This window comes from Pseudomyrmex gracilis, unplaced genomic scaffold, assembly GCF_002006095.1.
Source record: "Pseudomyrmex gracilis isolate BER0280 unplaced genomic scaffold, ASM200609v1 scaffold_19, whole genome shotgun sequence".
Classification (NCBI taxonomy): domain Eukaryota; kingdom Metazoa; phylum Arthropoda; class Insecta; order Hymenoptera; family Formicidae; genus Pseudomyrmex; species Pseudomyrmex gracilis.
Window position 1 is genome coordinate 267,888 of NW_018020603.1, and position 23,526 is coordinate 291,413.

Below are 23,526 nucleotides of genomic sequence, written 5' to 3' on the forward strand. Positions count from 1 at the left end.
GGGGGGGGAACACCCGTGTCTCTCTCTCTATCTCGACGATCGGCGCTCGATGACGATCGCTTGAGACGCACACCCGGTATTCAGACTATTCACGTTCCATGCGGGCTCTTGATAATTTTGCCGGCCACCAAGCTCATTGTCGTAGTTGAACACTCCTCGCCAAAGGCATGCGCTGGTAGGTATCATTCGGTCTCATCTGAACGCTTAACCCGCGAAACCTTTCATAGCGCGGTTTTTTTCATAGAGCCAACGATACGCGGGGATCCCACAGAGACGAAGAGCGTGCCGCGCTCGTGCAGCCGGTAACAGTTCGCATTGTCAGCTCGTTTAAACAATTGTTCGGCTTGTTTGCATGTCGATGCTCCCAGCGAACACATCCGACCTGGCGCCATCGAGCCGGAGGGATTCATTCATAGTCGTATCTATCTATCGCGGTTTCGTGTGTCGCTTGTACACGTTCTTAATCCGTGGTTTCATCTGGATCCCATGTAGTGTTTTATCTAGAGAGAGAGAGAGAGAGAGAGAGAGAGAGAGAAAAAAAGATTATGCGAGTGAAAAAAAACAAATTGAAATTGACAAGTCAACTTTTACTTTGGGATACCTACATATATTTTTAGGGGTAACAGGTTTTCGACTTTTTCTCATCACTATCTAAACTAAAAGAGTAACCCTTTGCGGACAGACATCGGTCTCTCAGACCCACTCGGAAATTGCGCATCAGCGTCTCTAGTAAAAATTAGTTTTTTTTTTTTTTAACGCCTACATCTTCGAAACTACTAGAGATTTTTAAAATTTGTTTTTTTGATTGACGCAGAATCGTTCAACCTTTCGATTAAAAAAAAAAAAAAAAAAAAATAAATTGAAAAAATATTTACTTTTCGCGGAGATATTCGATTTTAAAGTCGGGTCTCACAGATCCTTGTCTGTTCAACTAGTCGTCAGTTTTGAGGTACACGAAGAGTTAATTGAAATATTTGTTGTATAACAATAATATAACATATATAATGTACAATATAACAATAATATAACATATTATCGATGATAATGCTGCGAAAGTTGTTAATTGGATATTTGATTGTTTATTGATTTTGATTGAATTATGGAGGGCGCGCAATTCGTGTCTTCTGGCAGTTTACAGAAGGAGCAAGGTTGAATTAATTATTTTTAGCACGTTACGGTCAGTCCATAACGTTTCGGAATTTTATTCGTCAGATATCAATAGACTGCGTTTATTGCTACAGTATAGGGTGAGAAATAGCCAGCTGCAGTTAACTCACTCAGACGTGCAGCAGGCTGAATTGGTCATGAGATTGATCCGGCGATTCGTTCGATCAGGACGAATTGGTTTTTCGCGTGCAAATTCGCAATTACATCGACGAAAGTAATATAAAACGCCGTAATCGGTTTTATCGTCGGTGAGAAACGTACGTTCTTTTTTTTTTTTTGTCTGCGTTTTGCTTCAAGTTTCTCGCTTAATTTAGAGACGGTTTCCACGGTTTTTCGTGACTGTTCTTTCTTTTTGAAGAAAAGAACTCTCCGATACTTCGACGATTGTCTGTTTACTTGTATTCGCGCAATCCAAAGAAAAATTGATCTAACAACTGATAATTGAGATTGACTAATCGACTTGCAACAGAAGATATTTTATCTCCATCTCGGTAACAACCTTGACGACTGACACTCGAGATCTCGCTGTGATAGCGATACCACTGCAAAACAAATCCGGTACACCGTGAATGATGTAATCAGCTCTGGTCTTAAATGTCATTAATGATGCAAACTATAATTGTGTGCATATTAAACGACTAATAAAAATTGTTGTACAAACGTTCAAACAATTATATATCACTCGAAATGCGATATATTTCTTTTGTATAAGTTTAAAAGACACATGTTGTAAAAAAACAATATTAAAAAAAAAAATAAGCAAAAAAAAATTACACGAGTCGCAGTTGAAAAATTCTATCTGTTGATCGTTGGCGTGCTTGAATGTTCCCCTAACTGTGAAAAAAAAACGAGGATGCACCTTGAGAATTTACCTAAGTTTAGCGGTAGTTTCAGATGACTGACACTGTTTCCCGACGTGATGTGTTATCGACGTGTTAACGGTGTTGCTTGTTGCGAACTTGCGGTTCGTTCAACCCCGCGATCCTTGTGGTTGTGCGAACGCAGCTTTCAGCCTATTAGCGATTCAACGCAATGAACGATTATCGCGCACCAAATGCGCGTCCGTTTATTTCTTTGAATCGTAGGTTTCTTTCGTTCGGATTGTAAAACGCGAACTCTCTTGCACAATTGTAATATATATATATATATTTCTATTTCGGAAAGTAAGTATAACATATCTGTCTTGCCTGAAACTGAATCGCGCGTGACCTTTTTCACCTTAACTTTTTTTTAATTACTCGATGAATGTACGAGAGAGGCGGTTGACAAGTACTCGAAAAATAGATAGCGACACAGTAGTGTTACATTGCAGTTGTCGTTTTTTTTTTTTTAACAAATTTTGTCTTTCAGAAGAACAAGTGTCAAACGGCTCATTATCGCACTTAGTGTTTGCGTGACAGCTCGCTAAAGTAGACCAATGATTTTTGTAAGCACGAAAAGAATGAGGTTCGTCAAATTCCATGTTTTGACACCTGCTACGCAGATCACAAAGTCGAGTTGTGTGAATGCAGTTCTTACGAATTCTTCTCTTTTGATAAACAATACGATGCACACGATGGGTTATCGATTTCAAATTCAGTGGTCGAACTAGCTGTGAAGACGCACATACCGTCAGTAAACGCTTAAATGAAGTGACACTTCAGCAATGATCCAACATCCACGAAATCGTACGAATTGCGAATTAAAGTTGATCGCGATATAGCGGAGATAAATAGACATTTCATCTGAACGTGTGCACATCTTACGCGAACATTTGGGTATAAAAAAAGCTGTGTGCGCGATGAATGTCGCAGTTGTTCACAATGAACCAAGTTCAACTGTTGCAGCGATCAAAAGTTACCGCCTCATCCCTGCTTTATTCGCTCTGATACGGCTCTTTGCAATTTTTGTTTTTAAATCTGAAAAAAAAAAGGGATTCGGTAGAAAGAAATTTTCGAGCAACAATGAAGTCAATCAATGCCGTAAACGGCTATTTCGAAGAGAAATTGTTCTACCAAATTAAGCGCTCTCGAAAAAGAGCGCTGGTTAAAATACATGGAGATGGGAGTGTGTTGAGTATATTGAAAAAGATATACATTTCAATCTGATACTTGTTAAATTATTGTTTATCTTTTCGAATACGCGTTTCGAATATTGATCGCTTCTCGTAATTGAAAGCTTTTGAAATGCGTTGCGCTCTAATATTCTTGAAATTAAAAAAATGTATTGAAACGTATTAAAAAAAAACGTATTAAAAAACGTATTAAAAAGTATATTAAAAACTGACGCAAGGAACAAATTTATGAGAAGTATTATTTGTACAAAAACTATATAACGCGTTGTGGATAAGTTATTATGTGCTAAATGTGTTAGATTTATTATCGAGGCAAAGTATTTACGGACATACAAACATCCTCTGTTTACTTTTGGTAGCAGTAAGCTATTGTTTACATACCGTGTGTTTGAAAAGAAAACTGATATGCGGATCTAAGCGGAGAAAATCGTCTGTAGGTTACAAGGTCTTTAACATGTCTTTTGCGTTCAATTTGACACGTTCTGTAACAAAATTTACATTATAACAATTCGTGGTTTTGATTCTAATAAAAAAGGCAATTGCATTTTCGTAATAGAACACAGGACAATCTTGTAAAGTTCCAAAAACTTTTTATATTTCGAAAAATTTTGTCAATTTGATTTTATTATTAACGTAGTTAACTGTTCTTTTGAAATGATTGAAAAAAAAAAGCCGAGAAATTGTTGTAAACGATTCAGTCGTTGATATGGCACGATAAGATCCTTTGACAGAAGACGTATGGCGTTTCAGAGGAGAAAGAAGCGCCGCCGGGGGATCGTATACATATACAACAAGAACTCGTCGTTACACCATATTCGGAAGCGCTACATTTTCGCAGGGCTGGACAAAGATATTTTGCCGCCCCAAAACGGGACCGCGATTTCACGTTTTCATATCTATCCGCTTCGTTTTTTTTTTTTTTTTTATATATAATAGAGGTCAGTTAGATATAGATATCAGTTGTGTAACTACAACGGAGTTTTTGCTTTTAGCAAAGATGATGCTTTGTCTCACTATTATCACATAATATGTATTAAAAACATTTTTGTTTAAATGGATTGTTCTCGCGGGTGATAAATTCGCGGTTGCGATGAATTCAACAGCGTTTGTTACTTTTATTTGTAAGATCAACAATATGAAATCGATATGGCGATTTTTGTCATCAGCATTACCATATAAACATCTGTAAACATGTGTTTTTAGTTTGAAATAAACATATACTTAAACACATCTCTTAGTTTGAAATTACATCTTTCTATTGATAACAACAAAAAAACAAAACACTTTTCTGCTTCTCTCGTTATTTCTCTCGCAATGACAATCCCGTTAAGTTTATAATGACGGGTTTTCCTTAATAAACCTGAGCTTTCGCACGATAAAGCCGCAGGGTAACCGATGCTCTCGCACGAGACGGACTGTCTTACGCGTGCGTTGATCTTACGGCTTACTTTACTTTACAAGTACGTGATCACCATTTACGATTTCTTTCCGCCTGCGCGCACCCCACGTAAACTACGTTTCCTGAGAGATAACTACGTCCATTCATTCATTCACTCGTAACAACGTCTGTCGGTTAGTGTGTTTTCCTTAAGGCTCGTTAAAATGCGCTACTGACTATGGATGGCTTCCAGATTCCAGACGGAGGAGAAGTCGATCTTCTCAATTCCGCCGAGCACAGTAAATTGCTGTACGTTATTATGAACGGAAAGAATTCAAGTTAAAAATAAAATAGAAAAAAAAAAAAAAATAGAAATAATAAAAATAGAAAATATTCGCATGTTTTTTTTTTATGTTTAATGCGACCGTCGCATCGTTGAAAAATTGAATAGAATTTTTAATGTCTTATTGTCTCGGGTGCGCTCGCGAGAAAAATGAACGGACAAGATTGCAATTCGAGAAGTCGCTTATAAGTGACACAGCATTTTCCTAGTACGTACAATTGTACTCGAGGTCTTTCCACGTGGCGCTAATTTAATATGCAGCGGTGCACGTATCGCTTGTCTAAATATAATTCTCCAAAGACGTGTCAGCTTTCTGCTGGAAGGATTATTTCGCAAACGTGCGGGAGCAGCTATCGTGGATTAGTAAACATTCTAAAATGTGTGCGAAAGGAGCTGACATCACCCTCGTATTTCTATTTTTACGTGCGCTTCGTAGCTTCCTTTTAAGTTGATTGCATCACAACGCATAAAATTAACGTACGATCATTTAGCGATGCGCAACAGTTAACAATGATGTCGTTCGCGAACGTCATGTATACACAACTAGCGATGAAGGTATGCGCGTACAAAGAGACAGGTACGTACTTTGGTACTCGCAAGTTTCTCTCGATCGACCTAAATTTCGAGTTTACTGCTTCAGACCTTACCGAGGTCAACTAGTGTCAACGCGATAGATGATGATGAGCCTCCGTAGCCGCGTCGGCTGTACATCATTCTACAAGAGGGTAAACCGTCAGTAGATCAACGACTGTTGCTCCACTTAATGTGTTTTAAATTGCTAAAGCATATCTTAACTGCTACAAAGCGCACAAATAAAAGAGCGTAAAAAATTTTGATCAACTACAGAGACAAAATGATATCATACATGTTTCTCTTTAAAATGATATCATACATGTTTCTCTTTAAGAGCGAGATCAATTAAAATAAAACAGAATAATCGGGCAGACGCGAACAAAAAGATGTTCGTGTGCGTGATTCGTTGTTGAATACCAAAAAAATTACAGTGTATAAACAAAAATATATAAAAATTAGTAGGATACGCTGTGGCCATTTTACTAATGTTTATATTATACATTTTACACACTGATGAAGATCCAAACAAAAGGATCGAAACGTCCGTAATTTTTTTTGATATTCAATAAAAAATTACGAACATTTTGTGTTTTTACTCGCATCTGCCCGAATATTCTGTTTTATCATCTCACGAGCTTATTCAATTGATAAATTAAAATGAGATGGAACATTACCACGCAAGAACATACAAGCAAGTGTTTTAGAAAAGAATTCGATTGAAGAGAGATATAAGAGACATTTTTAAAATTTCTATCAATTGTGATATTTTTGATGATTTTATTGATTTATTGAAAAACAAATTTCACACGGTGATAGTTAATACCGTAATTTAATATTGATACTATAATATTCAATCGGATGATAAATTTGCAAGAAAGTTTATTGAGTTAAATGTATTATCGTATTGCACTTGATGTAAGATTCACTTCTATTAATCTTATATACATGTGTGTGTGTATGTGTGTGTGTGTGTGTATAACTTGAATTTGTAATATCGCGTCATATAAAATATTTCAAGATGTGTTAATTAAATTTCACAGTCGATTAATAACAACAATTAACGATTGTACGTTGCAGATGAGCGAGAAGATGTGCAGAAGAAGACGTTCGCCAAATGGATAAACTCGCAACTTCTTAAGGTAAACGATATCATATATATCTCGCGCGACTCCTATTACCGTCCGCTTCTTATCGTACCCCAGTTATTCACAAAGTTGTTATCCGAGCAGTTTCTTTCTTTTTCTCTCTCTATTCACGCGTGGAATGTGTAACATGTATCTATACTTGTTACACGTTTTTCTTTCTTTACGTTTGTTATCTGAATCTCTTTCACAACGCCGATGTAATAGCTTGTCAAGATATAACTTTCCGCGAGTAGAATACACGAAACCGGACGCGGATGTGTTTAATCCGTTTTACTTTCTGTAGAATCATCATGAGCCGATCAACGATCTGTTCGTCGATTTACGAGATGGAAATCGCTTATTGTCTCTCCTGGAAGTGCTCACTTCCAAGACTTATGTAAGTATGCCGCATATATTTTATCTCTATGCGCGCCGCAATTTAATCGCTCGTCGTTAACTTACTTAGCAGCGATCCGTGATTTTGCACAAACTTATCTGGATCGCCGATGGTCTGTCGAAAGTTAATTCACAACAATAAACGTGTCTATTTTTTGATGGCGATCACTTGAATAGGTTAAATAAAAATTTATTCCTCATGTGTTTCGCGTCAACGTACAAACTCACCGTAGCGAATTGCGAGCAGGTGCACGTGCATCGCGAATATTTGCATAAGAGTGCACGATTATGAATGCACGGTAGGCGTAAGAATGTTCCATTCTTGAAGTGTATGGCGCGCCACAGCATTTGCATTGCCGTGTGCAGGTGTTCGCTTTCGTCGTTGAAATTTATTTTGCATGGTCCATTGAATCGGCCGAACCTAAGAATTATGTTAAAATATGTCGGTTCAAACTCCAGGAACAACTTTGTATACGAGTTATTTATAAAGTGAAGATACAATATGTATTATTTTACAGAAAAGAGAACGCGGTCGGATGCGAGTGCATCATCTTAATAACGTTAACAAGGCGTTGCAGATTCTTGAGCAAAATAATGTAAGTGAGATATTTATATCACACAGAAAACTCACGTGTGTGTGTGAGATAATTATTTTTTAATATATTAAAATAAACAACTGGAAAATAGATTGAAAGAAGCGAAGTTGAAAACATTTATGTTAAATTACGAGATATTATGTTTAATAAAATATGAACTCCGTGTTAGTCCGTTCATTGTATACGTATATTATATTTTAGGTGAAACTTGTCAATATTAGTAGCAACGATATAGTCGATGGTAATCCGAAACTGACACTCGGTTTAGTATGGAGTATTATTCTACATTGGCAAGTAAGTTCGACGATAGATACCTTCCTTATAGCAAAAAAAAATCCAGACACTAGCTCACACATGATTCGTATCTCAACAGGTACATTATCATTTGAAAGATTTGATGACGGAATTGCAACAAACTAATTTGGAAAAGACACTTCTCGCTTGGTGTCGTCAAAACTCGAAGGTGATTGCAAATAGATTTTGATGAAAAAATATATAAAAAGCGAGCGAAAATAATGTAAAAAAGTTTGTTCACTCATGTCTGAGATATGTTTTTTCTTTTTAGAATTACGCTGGCGTTGATATTAAAAATTTTACTACTTCGTGGTCGGATGGATTAGCATTTAATGCGATCTTACATAAATGGAAGCCTCACTTGTTTGATTTTAATAACATCGCACGTAAACATCCAAATGCCAGATTAGATCATGCTTTTCGACTCGCGCATGAACATCTCTCTATCGAACGACTTTTGGATCCCGAAGGTAATTTCAATTGAATCGTATGTCTTCTCTTTAAAAAGTACTTACACTTTTCGATTTTTGTTGATTAATTACAACTTGATTAACAATTGAACAGTATAAACATTTATTCTATCCGAGTAAAAAGTAACAGAAACGATTTATAAATAATTTTTATAAACATTTTACTTAAGTGAAATAGTGTTTACAACGTTTAATTAGCTTTTAATCGTTGATCAATAAAATAATCAAAAAACAAAAATAATGAAAACATGTAAACGCGTTCTTACACACGACATATAAATAAACGTACATTTTTTTATGGTTTATACATTTAGAAAATTGAAGAATTATGTGTTGCACTTAGATTATTAATATTATTTTAATAATATACATAAAGAGTAACTAGATATTTTATTGCTATATTTTATTACAGACGTAAATACTTCGGTACCGGATAAGAAATCTATAATGATGTACGTTATGTGTCTCTTTCAATCATTACCGCATTCCGGGGACGATATTGGTGAATTAGATCTTTCAATCGCAAGCGACAGCACTCCAGTTAGTCCAGTTACAACACCAGGAACAGAGGTATGCAAACTTATAAAAACGTAAAACTTAGCAAATCTGAAAGAATTATATATATATACGTAATATTAACATCTGTAACTTAAAAATATTTATTTCGCAGAATGCTTTATCATTCAGTAATTTCGGAATGCCATCTTCCCGTCCTGTAAGTCTGGCCACAAATGTTTCCGTTGAGCTTGGTGGCTATCAAGTTGCTCTCGAGGATGTTCTAACGTGGCTTTTGGAGGCGGAAGATAAATTACACAATGGCCCCGAGCCGGGCGCGACTCTAGATATAGTGAAACAACAATTTCATGAGCACGAAAGCTTCTTAATAGAACTATCTGGTCATCAGGATGGAGTGGGAGCCGTGCTAGAAGAAGGTGCAAGATTGTTAGCTGAAGGCGGACTGCTTAAAGAGGAAGAACACGAAATCCGTCTGCAAATGTCTCTACTGAATTCTCGATGGGAAGCATTACGAATGCGCGCTATGGAAAGACAAACTAGAATACACGAGGTTTGAACATTTTGTAAAAAAAAAAAAAAAACAAACAAATATAGTTTTCAAAAACTATTTATTAATATCGAATATAAACCGAGTACAATATTGAATAATATTTTTTAGGTCCTGATGCAAATGCAACAGACTCAGTTAGACGCACTGCGACAGTGGCTGATGAAAACGGAAGATCGAATTTCTCTGATGGCAGCGGTCGAAATAAATCCTTCAACTCTCGAGAAACAAACGAAACTTGTCAATGAATTAGAGCAAGATATACAGGGGCAACAAAATGTAGTCGACAGTATGAGAAACATGGTAGTGGTCATGGATGAAGAAAATTCCGAGACGGTTTACGCGCAGATAGAAGATGAATTGTCCGCTCTCGGCGAACGTTGGAGTCACATTTGCCAGTGGAAAGAAGAACGACGTCAGCGATTGGAATCTTTATCTACGCTTTGGCAGAATATCACTGACGATTACAAGAGATTAGTAACGTGGCTCAATGAAACAGAAATTACATTGAAGCAAATGGAAGCTAATCCGGCGTCTGAGTTTGGCGAAATGCTAGATAGAATAAAAAAGTTACAGGTTCTTAAAGCGGAAATGGATATAAATCAGAAGAAATTAGTATCTCTTCAAGAATCAATTCAAGATTTAGATGGCAATAGCTCGTCCTCAGAATACGCAAATATTTTGGAGAAAATCGAAAATCTGCAAGATCGATGGGAAGCTGTTGGACAAATAATGGAGGTTCAAACTCAAAGGGTAATTTTTCAATATATTATAGAATGTTATATTTTGTAAAAAAAAATTCTTTCTTCCTCGTTGACAAAAAATTCTCACTTCAATTCCATTTTCTACTAGATAACAAATTCTGGATTTGAGTTTGACTTAAGATCTGAGGACAGCACAACAACTATTAAAGGAAACGAATGGATGTCCGAAACGGTAACGAGTATAGCGTACAAAGAAGAAATAACTGCAACGGTAAGTACAGTTTGTTGTCAACGATATCTTTCGGACTAGACATTTTTGATAAACGTTTTTATATTTTTACAGTCGACTCCTCATAGCAATTCGAAGAAACGGCGTGTCGATAGTACCACTAAACATGAGTTTGAATCGGCATTGCTTCATCTATATAAATGGCTCGATTATGTTGATCTAGAAATCGGTCGTTCCGAAGGAGTTTTTGACGAATTAAGCGTGGAAGAAAAGAAAGTGGTTTACGAGGATACACTTGTAGAAATGGAATCGCATAAGAGTGAATACGAGAGAGTTCTCGAAATTGGCAAACAACTTATTGAAGAGTTAGAAACTGCAAACGAGTCTTTTGAAGAAGAAGAATCCAAGCTTAAGGACATAGACAATTGTTGGATAGCGACAAACAATCGTCTTCAGGAAATAAAGAAACGTATAGATTATTTGGACGAAGTAAAGAGATTCCGCACTGAACTGGCTAGTCTAAATCTAATGTTGGAAAGTTACACAAAATGGTTTGACACAAATAAAAAGAACAATCAGATAGAACTATTCAGAGTAAGTTCAAGTATAATCTTTTCAATATGATCTAATAGTACGTTTGTTTTTATATCTTGTTTATTTCACATGTAAAATACCGATTTGTTGTTTAGGTCAAAATGAAGTCAATGAAATCTCATGATGAACGTATAAAAAAGATGCTCGAAAAAGCAAAAGAATTATCGGAAAATCAAATTGCAAGTACAGAAAATAGTAATATAGACGCAGAAGTAAAAGTATTTTCCATCAATTGGGAGAAGCTGTGTAATATGTACGTATATGTTTTTGAAAAACAGAACAAACAGATACACACACACACACGTACACACTCACCCACCAATACACCTGTTATATTGGGTGAGTGCAAAAGTTTTGATGGATTTTGTGATAGTAAAATAGACCAAGTAACTTTTATTTTTAAAAACAATTTATTCGATTTCTGTCAAATACAACAGCAAAAAATACTAGAAAACAATGAGATTTGCTTGATAGAGTAAATAAATTCTTTTAAATAAAATTATTTGATTTTCCATTTTTCTATAAAAAAACTTTTACACTCACCCAATATCTCTCAAGTGTTATATTGCTTGTTTGAAGCAATGTAATTCTTTCAGGTTGTCGGATCGATTGACTGAAATAAATAATACTATTGATCATACACCGCCGAAAAAATATATTGAGGGAATTACTAATCTGACGTCGTTTATTAATAACATGGAAGGTGTTTTGTTATCAGAGCATGTACTTATTTCTGACGAGAAGACTATGGAAGAACAAATAAGAAGATTGAGAGATATACAAAACTCACTAAAAGAACAGGAAGAGATTTTTAAATACGTTAACTCTACTGGACAAGATCTAATAGCAAAGATGAATGATGAGTCTTTAGAACAACGATTTAAAAATGAGTTACAGGATTTAAATACCAAGTGGAGTGATATTCCTATTATTTTGGAAGAGAAGCAACAGACTTGTACCAAAAGTAAATACGAATATTTACGCAATAAATTACATGTGACTCAATTCAAATTTATTTTCAATTTTTAAACTTTATAGTTTATAATATAAATTATTATTTTTATTTTAATTATATATCTATAGGACAAAAATTTATTATTAATACGTATGTATTTTAGATATTGCAACTCTGCAAGCATTTAATACCGAGTTATCTACCCTGGAAATGTGGTTGGAAAAATCAGCGTTACATTTGGAAGACTTATCTAAAGACGACATTATGGAAAATAATTTTGAAGAAACAGAACGTAGAGTAAACCAAATTCGCTCATTTTTTCAGGAAATAGATAAAACAAAACCACAGATAGAAGCACTTCGAATATCGGCAAGCAAGATACTGGAAAAATCCGAACCTAATTTTGCAAGTTTAATAAATAGTAAATTAGAAGCTGTAACATTCAAGTGGACTGTCATTTTTGATGAAACAAAAAATCTGCTCAACAAATACGACGGCGCTTTGAAGAAAAATGACGATGTAAGTGTACATAATCTTAACTTATTAATTGATGCAATTTTATTACATATATATAATTATTTTATTTTTGTTTAGATTATAAACGGCATAGAAGATTTTACGAGGTGGTTATCGAGTTTAGAGAAAGAGATACCAGTGGAATCGAGAATAACATCGTCAGTCGAGCTTTTTCAAGTTCGCGGCAGATATCAAGCATTGAAAGATAAAGTTGACAAACGGGTGGAAGACTTTAGGAATCTCAACGAAATGGGAAATGACAAACTATTGAGCTCAGAAGGATCATCCGTGCAAGAGCTTGGTAGACGCTTTACTTTCTTAAATGCACGATGGACCGACGTTACAGATCGTATATACGAACGATACAGACACTTACAAAATGCTAGTCACGAATACGGGGAGTTTCGTGCGTTGGTCGCACAGGAAAGCGATTGGTTAGATAAGTTGGAGAAGCGATTGAAAAAATCGTCCAAGGATGCTGCAGACGCGGAAGAAATTTCAGAAGAGCTGGACGTAAGTAAATTTTTTAATACTGTAAACATTTTAAAAAAACATCAAACGATTCTCTCTACTCTCGCCTATACAGACACAATGTTTATAATATTTTATGTTATACGCGTTTTAAGGATCTAGAAAATTACATGCGGAATCACCCGGAATCTAGACTTAAAAAAATTCAAGAAATTGGCAAACAACTTATTGACAGTAATATTATGACTTTTTCTATCGAAGCAGATGTGGAAGGATTAACGAATCGATGGGAAAATTTAAACAAACAAGTACGTACATCTATGTTATGTATTATATCCTTCATGTCCATATATTCTCCCTCTTTATCAAACCCATCTGTTTAGCTCTCTGCTCGCATACACGTCTTGTTTTAGAGAAAATATGTTTTAATCTCAGCTTAATTATTTTATCGAATTGTGTTTAACAGTGTTAAATATATATATATGCTAGCATGGATGTAAGTAATATTTTAGCCGCCAGAATAATTGCATGTAGCATTATCACAAATCGCTCGACACAAAAATTTATACATATATACATATACATATATTTATATAACGTATGTATAAATTTTACAAATAGAATATTGTACAGATAATTGTATTAACTATAACAAAGATTTCCTATTCCTTATTGAAACAAAAAATTGTCTCACGTAAATATCATGTAGATCCTTATCAGTACGTATATTACATTATAAATAGTTTTGCTTGGCCAATCATAGCTGTCAAAAAATGCTTTGTAATCGTGAGAGTATCATGATATTTGCTTCGTAAAATTAGTTCAGGTGGAAAGACAGAATTATGTTTTGAGTAGGCAGGGCAACGGGCCAAGCTGTTGGAAGGATCAGTGAAGCAGGCCCAGCAATCAGAAGGGCGTATCCTTGCTCTTCAGCATTCGTTAACACAAATAGACTATGTACTAACAGCACGTCTTGATTGTGACCTCACTGCTGATGACTTGCCTCACGATTATCAGGTCTGTTGTGATAATACATTATATATAATGTATATTCTATAGTTGTATGACTTATATTATTAAAATAAAAAATAAAAAAATTGTCGCTTCGTTTCTTTCTAAAGTAGCATGCTCAAAAGAATTCGTAATCGTGCTAAAGTCTGCATCCTCTGTACAGATTTGGCTAACTAATTGTATATCGCAAAAAATAAAAGAATTACTAAAGATTTATACTAATACGCGTGCATTATACAAAATTAATTGAAAATAACTACGTCCAACGCGGCGTTTACTTTATGTTGATTAATTCCACGTTATGGCTACAGAAATTAATGGATGAGTTGGAACAACAGCGCGCTACGCTTGAAGAAATGGCATCACAAATTGAATCGTACAAAGCATCCGGGAAACAAGAAGCGGCACTGCGACTGCAAGAACAAATGTCCCTGATTGAACAAAAGTATACTAAAGTGCAAAGAAAGTTTCAACGCTTTCGTTGTTCGTCTAATATCGAAACGAGATTGACGAGAGCTTTACGAGAACTCGGAGGTATAGAGGAAGCAACTTGTTTGCTAGAATTATCGTCAGAAGATCCCGAAGCCATTGAGAATCAACTCAAACATTGCTTGGTAAAATTTATTATTTTGCATGTTTGCACAATCTACTTAACACGTGCATCTTATTAATTTAAGTCGTATTTTTTTACAGCGATTTTACCAAACGTTAAGCGAGATTAAAAGTGAAATCGAATCTATAATCGTGATTGGCAGAAAACTGGTTGAGGATAAAGCTGTTACCGAATCGGAAAAATTTTCCAAGCGAATTGATATGTTAAAAGACTTGTATAATAAGGTACATACACGAAAATTCTCTTAATTGTTGTTTTTTTTTTTTTTTTTTTTACAGGAAATTGTATCAAAAGAACAATTTATAATTTTGTTGCAGCTGGGCCTACATATAACGGAATCCAAATCGATATTAGAATCGGCATTAGATTTGTCACGCGACATACATAAAAATTTGACGTATGTCAACATGTCGATCGAAAGTATAAATAAGGAATTAGATGCGCAAAAAAGTATGCCTAATTTGCCAGCAAATACGATATATATACGAGTAAGGAGAAATTCAAAGTTTTACGAGATCGTTATAAGTCAGATTTATAGTTTATTAAATATGAACAAATTGTTTATTAAGTAAATTATTTTTATGAATAAACTATAAATTGTGTATATATATATGATATAGTATATATACCCCATTATTATAGGAAACCTTGACTGAAGTAATTCCGCGTCTGAATAGCATAAAAGATAAATTGCTTAAATCCCAGGATGAATTTTTCAAGTTGTGTGAACCTATGTATCTTGACCAACTTAAGGAAAAAATTTCTGATGTAATTACAAGATTAGCTAACACAGAAAAGAGATTACGACTCTATAGAGGTTCAGAGGTAAATGTTCTTATTAAATATTTCTTTTAATATTTTACGTATATATATATTTCGTTTTTTTGTTTGTAAAAAGGACGAACCTAATGTCGACGAAATAAACGCATGGCTTTTACAAGTGGAAGAGAAGTTGAATCAGTTAGATGCGGTTTCAATTGACCAACTCACAGAACATCACTTTGAACAGTGCAAGGTATATTTATATATATATATATTAAAATGTAACAAAGTTATATATTTGTATTTTGTTTTTGTAACGCGTTAAATAACTATTCTCGAGGGTCGTCGTGAGTAATGTTCATCAAAATATCTTTAATATCTGTTTCATTATTAGGCTGTACAAAACGAAATGATAGAGGCGAAACCTAAAGTTAATCAGCTGCAACGCTATACCTTCTATCCTAAGGTAGCCGAGATATGTGAAAAATGGGAAGATATATCTAACAGAATACAGGTACGTATTTGCTCTGATTTTTAAGAAAAAGTTTTTAATGAAGATTTTTATCTGTTATCTTTTTCAAAAGTTTATCAGTTTTATCATTCATTATTGCTTATTTGCACTCATGGCTTTATTCCTTGCTTTACACTTTAACTGTCGGTATATGTAATGCTTGTGCTTATATTAGTACCATTACGTATATCTCTATCACATGTGTGTGAATGTCTTCTTTTTATAAAATTTTAATTATTCTAAAAAAACATGCAACTATTATTTATTTAAAAAAAAATTTTTTAATTTTTATTCAATATTAAACCTTGTAATATTGAAAATATTATTTCGTATAATTTTTCTTTTGCAGCAGGATTTAAATGGAGTTATATATTTTAATAATACAATATGTGTATATACTATATGTATATATTGTCTCTTTACATATGTATATATTGTATAATTAAGTAATGATATATAATGTTACACCATTTTATGTTCTCTTGATTACGTTGAATATGTACATATTAAATGTAGTAATTTATGTTTGTTTAACATGTGTGAAATATCATATATACCTTGATTTTGTCCAAGAGGTGACTCTTATCTCTCTATAAGTATACATATATTCTGACGGATGGCAAGATTGGACTTTGCCGATTTTATGATATTGTCTCTCCCCTTGTGTATAAAACTTATTTTTTTTTTACAAAAAAAAAAGAACTTAGACGGCAAGCTATACAGTTAAAGAAAGTTAATTGAATCGAATAGTTGAGAGATTATTGCATTGGTGATGGAAGAATTCAGCTTCATATGCACAATAAATCGCATTGTCACTTTCATTAGACTATGCTTTAATATTGTCCCACTATTAACATCGCTCTTTCAATTAACTGTTGATTGCCCATCAAGTTTCTGTCACCTCTCATGTTTTCACAGGAATGGATCCACAAAATCACAGACAATTTGTTAATAAAAAGTAAAGCAGAATCGTCCAAGGGGAGAGACAATTATGGACGCAACAAATCACCCAGACAGCTGGAACAAACTTCAGCTGCTCATCCTATTAAAAAAGAAAAGAAATTAATCGATGAAAACGAAGCGATTTACGGCATAGGATATCTTAATCCTGCGTTTGATGATAATCAATCTGCGGTCATTAAGACGCCCGAAAGCTCTCCGATTGATGTACCTCATCGGAGCAGAAAGTCTTCCGCTAAGTCGGAAAAAGTAAAAGCTAAACTGGTAGATGTTAGTAAAACAGTCAGACGAAAATTAGACATGAGTTCTGTGCCCGATGTTGTTCAGACTTCTCAAGGTGTTCAGATTGACGATGACCTGCCTTCACCATGTTCCGATACAGATGTATATATGGCTGACGAGGAAGAATTCTTCCTGGCTAAAAATAGTAAACTGTTCTCTCAAGTATCTAGCAATACTCTGACAGCAACAGATACTAAAACGTTTAATCCGGTTGGAGCGCAACAGAATCCATTTCGAGTAGTGGAAGTGAAAGAAATGGAAATTATAAAATCGGTAGCGTCTCCAGAAGATCATGTCATTTTGCCAAGTGCTAACGTCAGCGTTGGGTTGGTGCCTCAGGTAGTTGAAAGAGTGGAAATTGTTGAAGACACTGAGACAGAAGCTGAGTCCATAGATACTGATTCGGAAGACAAAGAAGGAAGAGGAAAATTGTCTTCTGGAATTGTCTCTGTAGAACAGATTGTTAAAAAAAAAGAACTTGTACCAATTTTGAAAAAGAAATCTCCAGAGCCTGCTATGAAAAATATTAAGAGAATTATATTAAAATTAGATTTGGATAATAATCAAGAAAAAGTTAGCGATTCAAACAAAGATACAACATTTTCAAGTAGCGCGCCATTAAGAAAAACAGAAGCTGCAGGATTTTCAAATGCTGAGTGTAGTAAGAGAGATGAGCAATTACCAGAAAATTTAAATAAGCCAAGAACAGCTTCCACATGGAAGGATAAAGAAAGTGTGGCCGAGTATCTCATATTGGACGATAATGAAGAGATTGTAAGGTCTAATGCAAAAACTAACGAAGAAACCGATTGTGCTAGATTACAAGATGTAGTCTCAACCTCAAAAGAGATAAACGATCAGAAAGAAATGACTTCTGAAAAAGCTAATGAACCTTTTAAGACACAGAAAAATGCTGATACGAGTCGTACGAGCGAGGAAGATAAGCTAGGTAAAAAATTATCGCTGCTGAAACGTTCAAGAAGTCTTTCAAAAGACGATACACTGGAAGATTGTGACAGCTTTTACGGCAGCGATAAGGAGACAGATGATGTGTTAATATTTTCGGATGATACAGAAATTGATGTTGATAGTTCCAGTTCAGATGAAGAAGATCCTAATTTAGGAGAACATGTTGAGCACCTCTTGGACAAGGTAACGCGTGCCGCACATACACATACACACCATTGTTCATCAATTCTTTATTTATTTGAAATGTTAACTATAATGTTAGGCATGTCTTCTCGACAAATACTATCATTTATATGTGATAAAATAAATATAATAATCGTACGCGATAATTAAATTTGTTTTTTTTTTTTTTACAGATGAAGGTTGAAAAGACCCGGCAATTTGTGCAACAAAAAACGGAAACAAGAACTTTCAACGAGAAACTTTTCAAAGGTCCAATAGGTACATCACGGACAGCGTTGGAGAAAAATATTTTAGAATTCGAACAAATAGCACAAATGATGTTATGCAGAATGGACATTATGTTAATGAGCATTAGTGGCATTTCTAATGAGAAGGATCCTACCAAGCGTCTTGAGGTTTCTATAACACGCCTTTAAATTTGTTTACGATCAAAATTGTTATTTTTTGATGATCATAATTTACAATAATTTGTGTGGTTTTGTTTTGTACATTACAGATACTCAAGAGCGAGATAAGCACCCTCGCACCAGATGCAGCAGCTTTGATCAGCAAAGGAGATGGTTTAGTTATGACAATACACATGACTGATCCCGCGCGAGCAGAAAAAATAAAACATGAACATCAAGATAAGCTGAGGAGCAAGTGGCACCAGGTAATGACAGAAATCGAGACGCGAAGAAAACAAGCGCAAAAAGCAGAAGAGACTCTGCGCCAATATAACAACATAATAGCGGAATTCGAAGACTGGTTTAGAGATGTGCCATTAAAGCTTGAACAAGCTAACAATTACGAGGGCCAGTTAGAATCATTTACCGAAGAGTTCGATGCCAAACAAATACAAATACATAAATTGAATGAGCTAGCCGCGGAATTAAGAAAATTAAATGTTGGTTATTCGGAATCGGTACGCTATCACATTAATAGCAACTGGCAAAAAGTTAGTTCGCAGTTCAAGAGATTCAGTGGCAGCAAAGACAAAGACAAACACGTAACCGATAAAAAAGTAGAATTGGTATGTATATTGAGTATTTATTTTACTTATTGAAATATACTGTAAATTAATGACTAAATATTATATAAAAATTTTTTATCCACGATCACATGTTTCACAGGATGTTGCGGGAGTTACTCCGCAAGAATTAATTGCGCGTCTTAACAAATTGAGAGAAGCTACATCGACTGTTTCACGATCCGTCAATTCCTTACCGTTGAACGGTAAAGATTATGAGCGGTTTGCAAACCAAGAAGATTGTTTGAAAAAAGTCAACAACGCTTTAAGTATTTTGAAGCCAAGCGTTGATGAGGTAAATTATATTTGCGAAAGTGTCACACGGCAAGCGAAAAGAGAGCAAGCCGATCAAATAAAACACTTAAGTGAGAAGTTGCACGACGAATGGACGAACGTTAATCAAAACTATATTGAAAGACATAATCGTTGGGTTAAATGTTACGAAAAATGGAGAGAACTTCACAACACCTGTCGAACGTTCTTGGAATGGTTGGACAAGATGGAAGATTCTCTCAAGAAATGTAATGCCAGTCTCAGCCAATCTAAAGCGAGCAAAACGAAAACATTCGAATTAGAGCAAGAAGTATCTAGAATGCAAAGAACGTTGAACAATATTAATGTAGCGAGTGCAGACATATCTAGCCGGGCTACTTCTGAAGATGTAAAGGAATTACAAAGTATGGTTGAAAATATTAAACATCGTTGGCAAAATCTAGTTGCCGAAATAAACGCGCGAAAAGAGAAGTAAGTAAAAAAAAAAAAAAAAATAAAAAAGAGAGATAGTACTTCAAATAGTTTAGCAATAAAAAAAAGTATTTTTTAAATAAATCTCGAATGATAGTCATTGCTTGTGGTATAACACTATGAAGTTACGATTTGCTAATCCAAACAAGCATGTACCATTGCAAGGAAAGCTCGGTCTAGCATTGAGCTATTTCAGTTGTGTTTTGCCTGTGCTGCTGTGTGTAGTGAAGTCAGTCAACTCAGAATAACTTCAGAATAAACGAACAACTTTCACACGTTCTTGTAATCTCAGTTTTGTGTGAAAAAAAAAAAGTAAAATACAGTTGTATAGATATTATATAATTAAAACTTAAAAAAAATGTTTCTCAAAAATAGTTTATAAATAGACGTTTACAATATGTTTTACTTACTACGTTTCGAATATTTTACAATAACGTATTTTTTATTCAAGAAATTTTGCTATGGAGAAAAAAGTGAATACCGACGGCAGAATTTTGGATACGGCGTACAATATTGTGGAACAAGTAAATACTCTGTTAGGATCTGCGGCAAATCCTTCGGACGAAACCTCATTATCGATTCGACTGTCGCTAATTAAGGTAAGTTAACACACAACTTGACACATTTATTTTTTTTTTGTTCTACTAGGATCTGTTGAGAATCGTCTGGTTGTTGAAGATCGTTGTGGTGTCAAACATTTTTATTGCGTTGTTTTATCTTAAATATTTATACACGAATTTTCAACTTTTAAGCAATTAAGAATTATTTCGACAATTATAACATTTTGTTTTGTAGAACACATTCATTGTTTTCACAGAAAATATTATACGTTACACACACTCATTCACTAAAAAACAAGTATATTTTCAAAATCTAAAACATCTCTACATATTTTTTAATAATATTATAACAATTAGTATTGAAAAACACTAACTCTGCGCTCAGCTTAGATGCGACTTGGATAAGTAACGGAATTATTCTCTTCGAGATTCGGTTTCAATAGGTTACAGTATGCTCGGTGCAGCATAATCAAATAAACTGAAACTTGTCCTAATAATATCTCTACATTTCACGACTGTGTATATGCCGAACCGTGCCAAGATATAAATAGCATTGAACTCTCTCTTTCAAAAAGCTTCGTAGTAAAGTTTACCTATATACATTTACCTTCTATTTTATTTTACAAATAACGTCGATGAGAACATATATTTGTAAAATATTCTTCACTAATTTAAACATTTCTCTCTTTTTTATTGAATTAATTATATTACATATGAAATCATTGTTTGATGAGAATAAGTAACAAGCAACAACGTTTTTTTAATTGAAAACTCATGAAATATTTACAGGCAAGAGAAGAAGAACTTTTAACACGGAAAAGAGCTTTGCAAACTTTATTAAGTCAACATAACGTTGCAAAAGAAGAAGGCGAGAACAATAAGCTTCTCACAGATATGGAAAAGGTATTGATCGGTTATATCAAATGTTCATTATTTTATAATTTTAGAAACTCGAGAGTGAGAAAGAAAGAGAGAAAGTGAGAGAGAGAGAGAGAGAGAAAGAGAGAGAGATTTTGCTTTATTATATGGTGTAATAATATTTGTTTAGGCTAATGTAAATCTTACAAACCACCGCGAATATGTAGAAGGTAAACTTGCGTCGCTTAGAAAATACATATATATTCTGGACGCTGTTATGGCTTGGGTTATGGAAACGCGAACACGATTGAATATTTCTCAAGAATTACCGCAGCACGAGCGTAATGAAATGATTAAAAATATTATGGTAAATACAATTATTCTTCACGTGCTTTTACTTAAAAAAAAAAAAAGACGTTAAATATTTTTATATTTTTTCAGTCCAAAGTCAATGATCGCGAGATGGAAGTAAAAGATGTGTTAGAAAATTATACTAATTTGGAAAAAGAGTGTGAATCAGCGAAACAGTCTGTTTCTGTTGAACTTGAGGTATGCAAAAACCATATTTGTTGCAATAGATAAAAATTATATAATAGGTAAATAGTGTCATTATTAAAATATATTGTTATTGTTTGATTGTGTATTCTATAATAGGAAAAGTTGAAGAAGCTGAGGGAAGATTGGCAATTTATAAAATGTTACGGAGAAAATCATGAAGTTTTGTCCACAAGTTCTACCGAGACTGCATCAAAAGGTAAGACTAAACATCGTGTGTTTTTACACAGTTTACAAAACTATTTTTTTTACACACCTGTGGTATCTTTTGCTTTTATTTTAGTATTCTTAAATTATTTTTTTTCCAGTTAATATTATAAAATGTTATTTATATATAAAATGTTTGTTTATTTATATTTATTTGTGTTCAGAAAAAAATGTTTCCGCATATATAATCTAATTATAGTTCTAAAAATGTTTAGAATATAAAATCTATACATTTTTTGCATATTTTGTGTAAAAAATAAAAAACAAAATTATTTTTTCTTACGATATAGTCTAGAGATATTGTTTATAAAAAATTTATATATACTAGAAATATAAAAAGATAATTCTTTTTTTTAATAATAATGAGTGTACGCGTTTTATTTTGTACACTTTATAGCAATGTATGACAGAAAATATTTATGCAAAAGAAAATGTCGTTAACGTCAAGTTCGGAAAAGCGGTATGGCCATAAAGAGAGATATTTGAGCGTTTAATATGAATAGAATCAATTCTGGTTGGTAAATGTGTGTCCTTACGAAGGACAGAATCTCCGAAGGAAACAGTCAGCCGGACAATAAATAGTACGTTTAGCTGGTCCGGTAAGCGCGGCCACATTTCACTTCCACCCCATCCTGCAAGACGATATATATCCGGCGCGTTAAGTGCAGCCTTTTCAGCAACTGGCCGGTCCTTTCTCCTTCGCTACCACCGTTATTCGATTGTTTGGTGCACTAGAACATTGTCTTATTGAACATATTTCAAAGATTGTTACATTGATGACATTAATTTCCAACTAACCGCACTATAGATGCAAATTACGTTTTTGATATATTATTTTGCAGATATTGAAATAAGAATTTAGTATTTTTTTATATTTACAATTGTGTGTGTGTGTGTGAAAATTATTCAATTTAATATTGTGATATCACTTCCTTTCTTTTCAATTTTACTTGTTATTTATTTCAACTTTTAACTCACAGAGATTTAATGTTGGTTTTTAATGTTGTCAAAAATTTGAATTCTATTTTTTAACAATTTATTAATTAATTTAACGAAATTGATTATATTTTTGATATTTGTGACTTGCACCAATCAAACGAAAAAAAATAAAAAAAAACAAAGTAACATGAAAAACAGAAAAACTGAATACAAATTTTGTGCATTATTTAAATAAAAAAACAATGCGAAGTGTATATCAGGACATGATCGTTTTGACGAGGTTTTATCGAAATTGTCGTGACAAAAAAATTAAAAATTATACAATTAAAAATTTACTCATCACCGGTCGTTGCTTTCATCGACATTTCTTTTGTTTCCAACAACCTTTCTTCTTTTCACGTTCTGTTAGCAACTTTAAAAACAAATATGCTAGAGAA

At 34.0% G+C, this 23,526-nt stretch overlaps 1 protein-coding gene across 10 annotated transcripts in view; it reads left to right on the forward strand.

The window, feature by feature from the left end:
• The window catches only part of LOC109851730 (dystrophin, isoforms A/C/F/G/H-like), a 401,655-nt gene that overhangs the window by 8,485 nt on the left and 369,644 nt on the right, over nt 1-23,526 (forward strand). For 8 of the 10 annotated variants that reach the window (XM_020422083.1, XM_020422086.1, XM_020422091.1 and 5 more), the window contains 32 exons: nt 6,592-6,653; nt 6,943-7,035; nt 7,553-7,630; nt 7,832-7,924; nt 8,004-8,093; nt 8,196-8,394; nt 8,807-8,964; nt 9,065-9,460; nt 9,569-10,210; nt 10,310-10,432; nt 10,505-10,984; nt 11,080-11,237; nt 11,581-11,948; nt 12,103-12,458; nt 12,534-12,968; nt 13,082-13,234; nt 13,782-13,943; nt 14,249-14,551; nt 14,631-14,774; nt 14,868-15,038; nt 15,193-15,375; nt 15,449-15,565; nt 15,707-15,826; nt 16,742-18,217; nt 18,391-18,612; nt 18,714-19,229; nt 19,330-19,970; nt 20,422-20,569; nt 21,320-21,433; nt 21,579-21,755; nt 21,830-21,937; nt 22,043-22,142. In XM_020422083.1, coding sequence (XP_020277672.1) covers nt 6,592-6,653; nt 6,943-7,035; nt 7,553-7,630; nt 7,832-7,924; nt 8,004-8,093; nt 8,196-8,394; nt 8,807-8,964; nt 9,065-9,460; nt 9,569-10,210; nt 10,310-10,432; nt 10,505-10,984; nt 11,080-11,237; nt 11,581-11,948; nt 12,103-12,458; nt 12,534-12,968; nt 13,082-13,234; nt 13,782-13,943; nt 14,249-14,551; nt 14,631-14,774; nt 14,868-15,038; nt 15,193-15,375; nt 15,449-15,565; nt 15,707-15,826; nt 16,742-18,217; nt 18,391-18,612; nt 18,714-19,229; nt 19,330-19,970; nt 20,422-20,569; nt 21,320-21,433; nt 21,579-21,755; nt 21,830-21,937; nt 22,043-22,142 — 8,586 coding nt within the window. The remainder of the gene's footprint in view (nt 1-6,591; nt 6,654-6,942; nt 7,036-7,552; nt 7,631-7,831; nt 7,925-8,003; nt 8,094-8,195; nt 8,395-8,806; nt 8,965-9,064; nt 9,461-9,568; nt 10,211-10,309; nt 10,433-10,504; nt 10,985-11,079; nt 11,238-11,580; nt 11,949-12,102; nt 12,459-12,533; nt 12,969-13,081; nt 13,235-13,781; nt 13,944-14,248; nt 14,552-14,630; nt 14,775-14,867; nt 15,039-15,192; nt 15,376-15,448; nt 15,566-15,706; nt 15,827-16,741; nt 18,218-18,390; nt 18,613-18,713; nt 19,230-19,329; nt 19,971-20,421; nt 20,570-21,319; nt 21,434-21,578; nt 21,756-21,829; nt 21,938-22,042; nt 22,143-23,526) is intronic. The other 2 variants (XM_020422092.1, XM_020422093.1) reach the window with 2 other exon arrangements.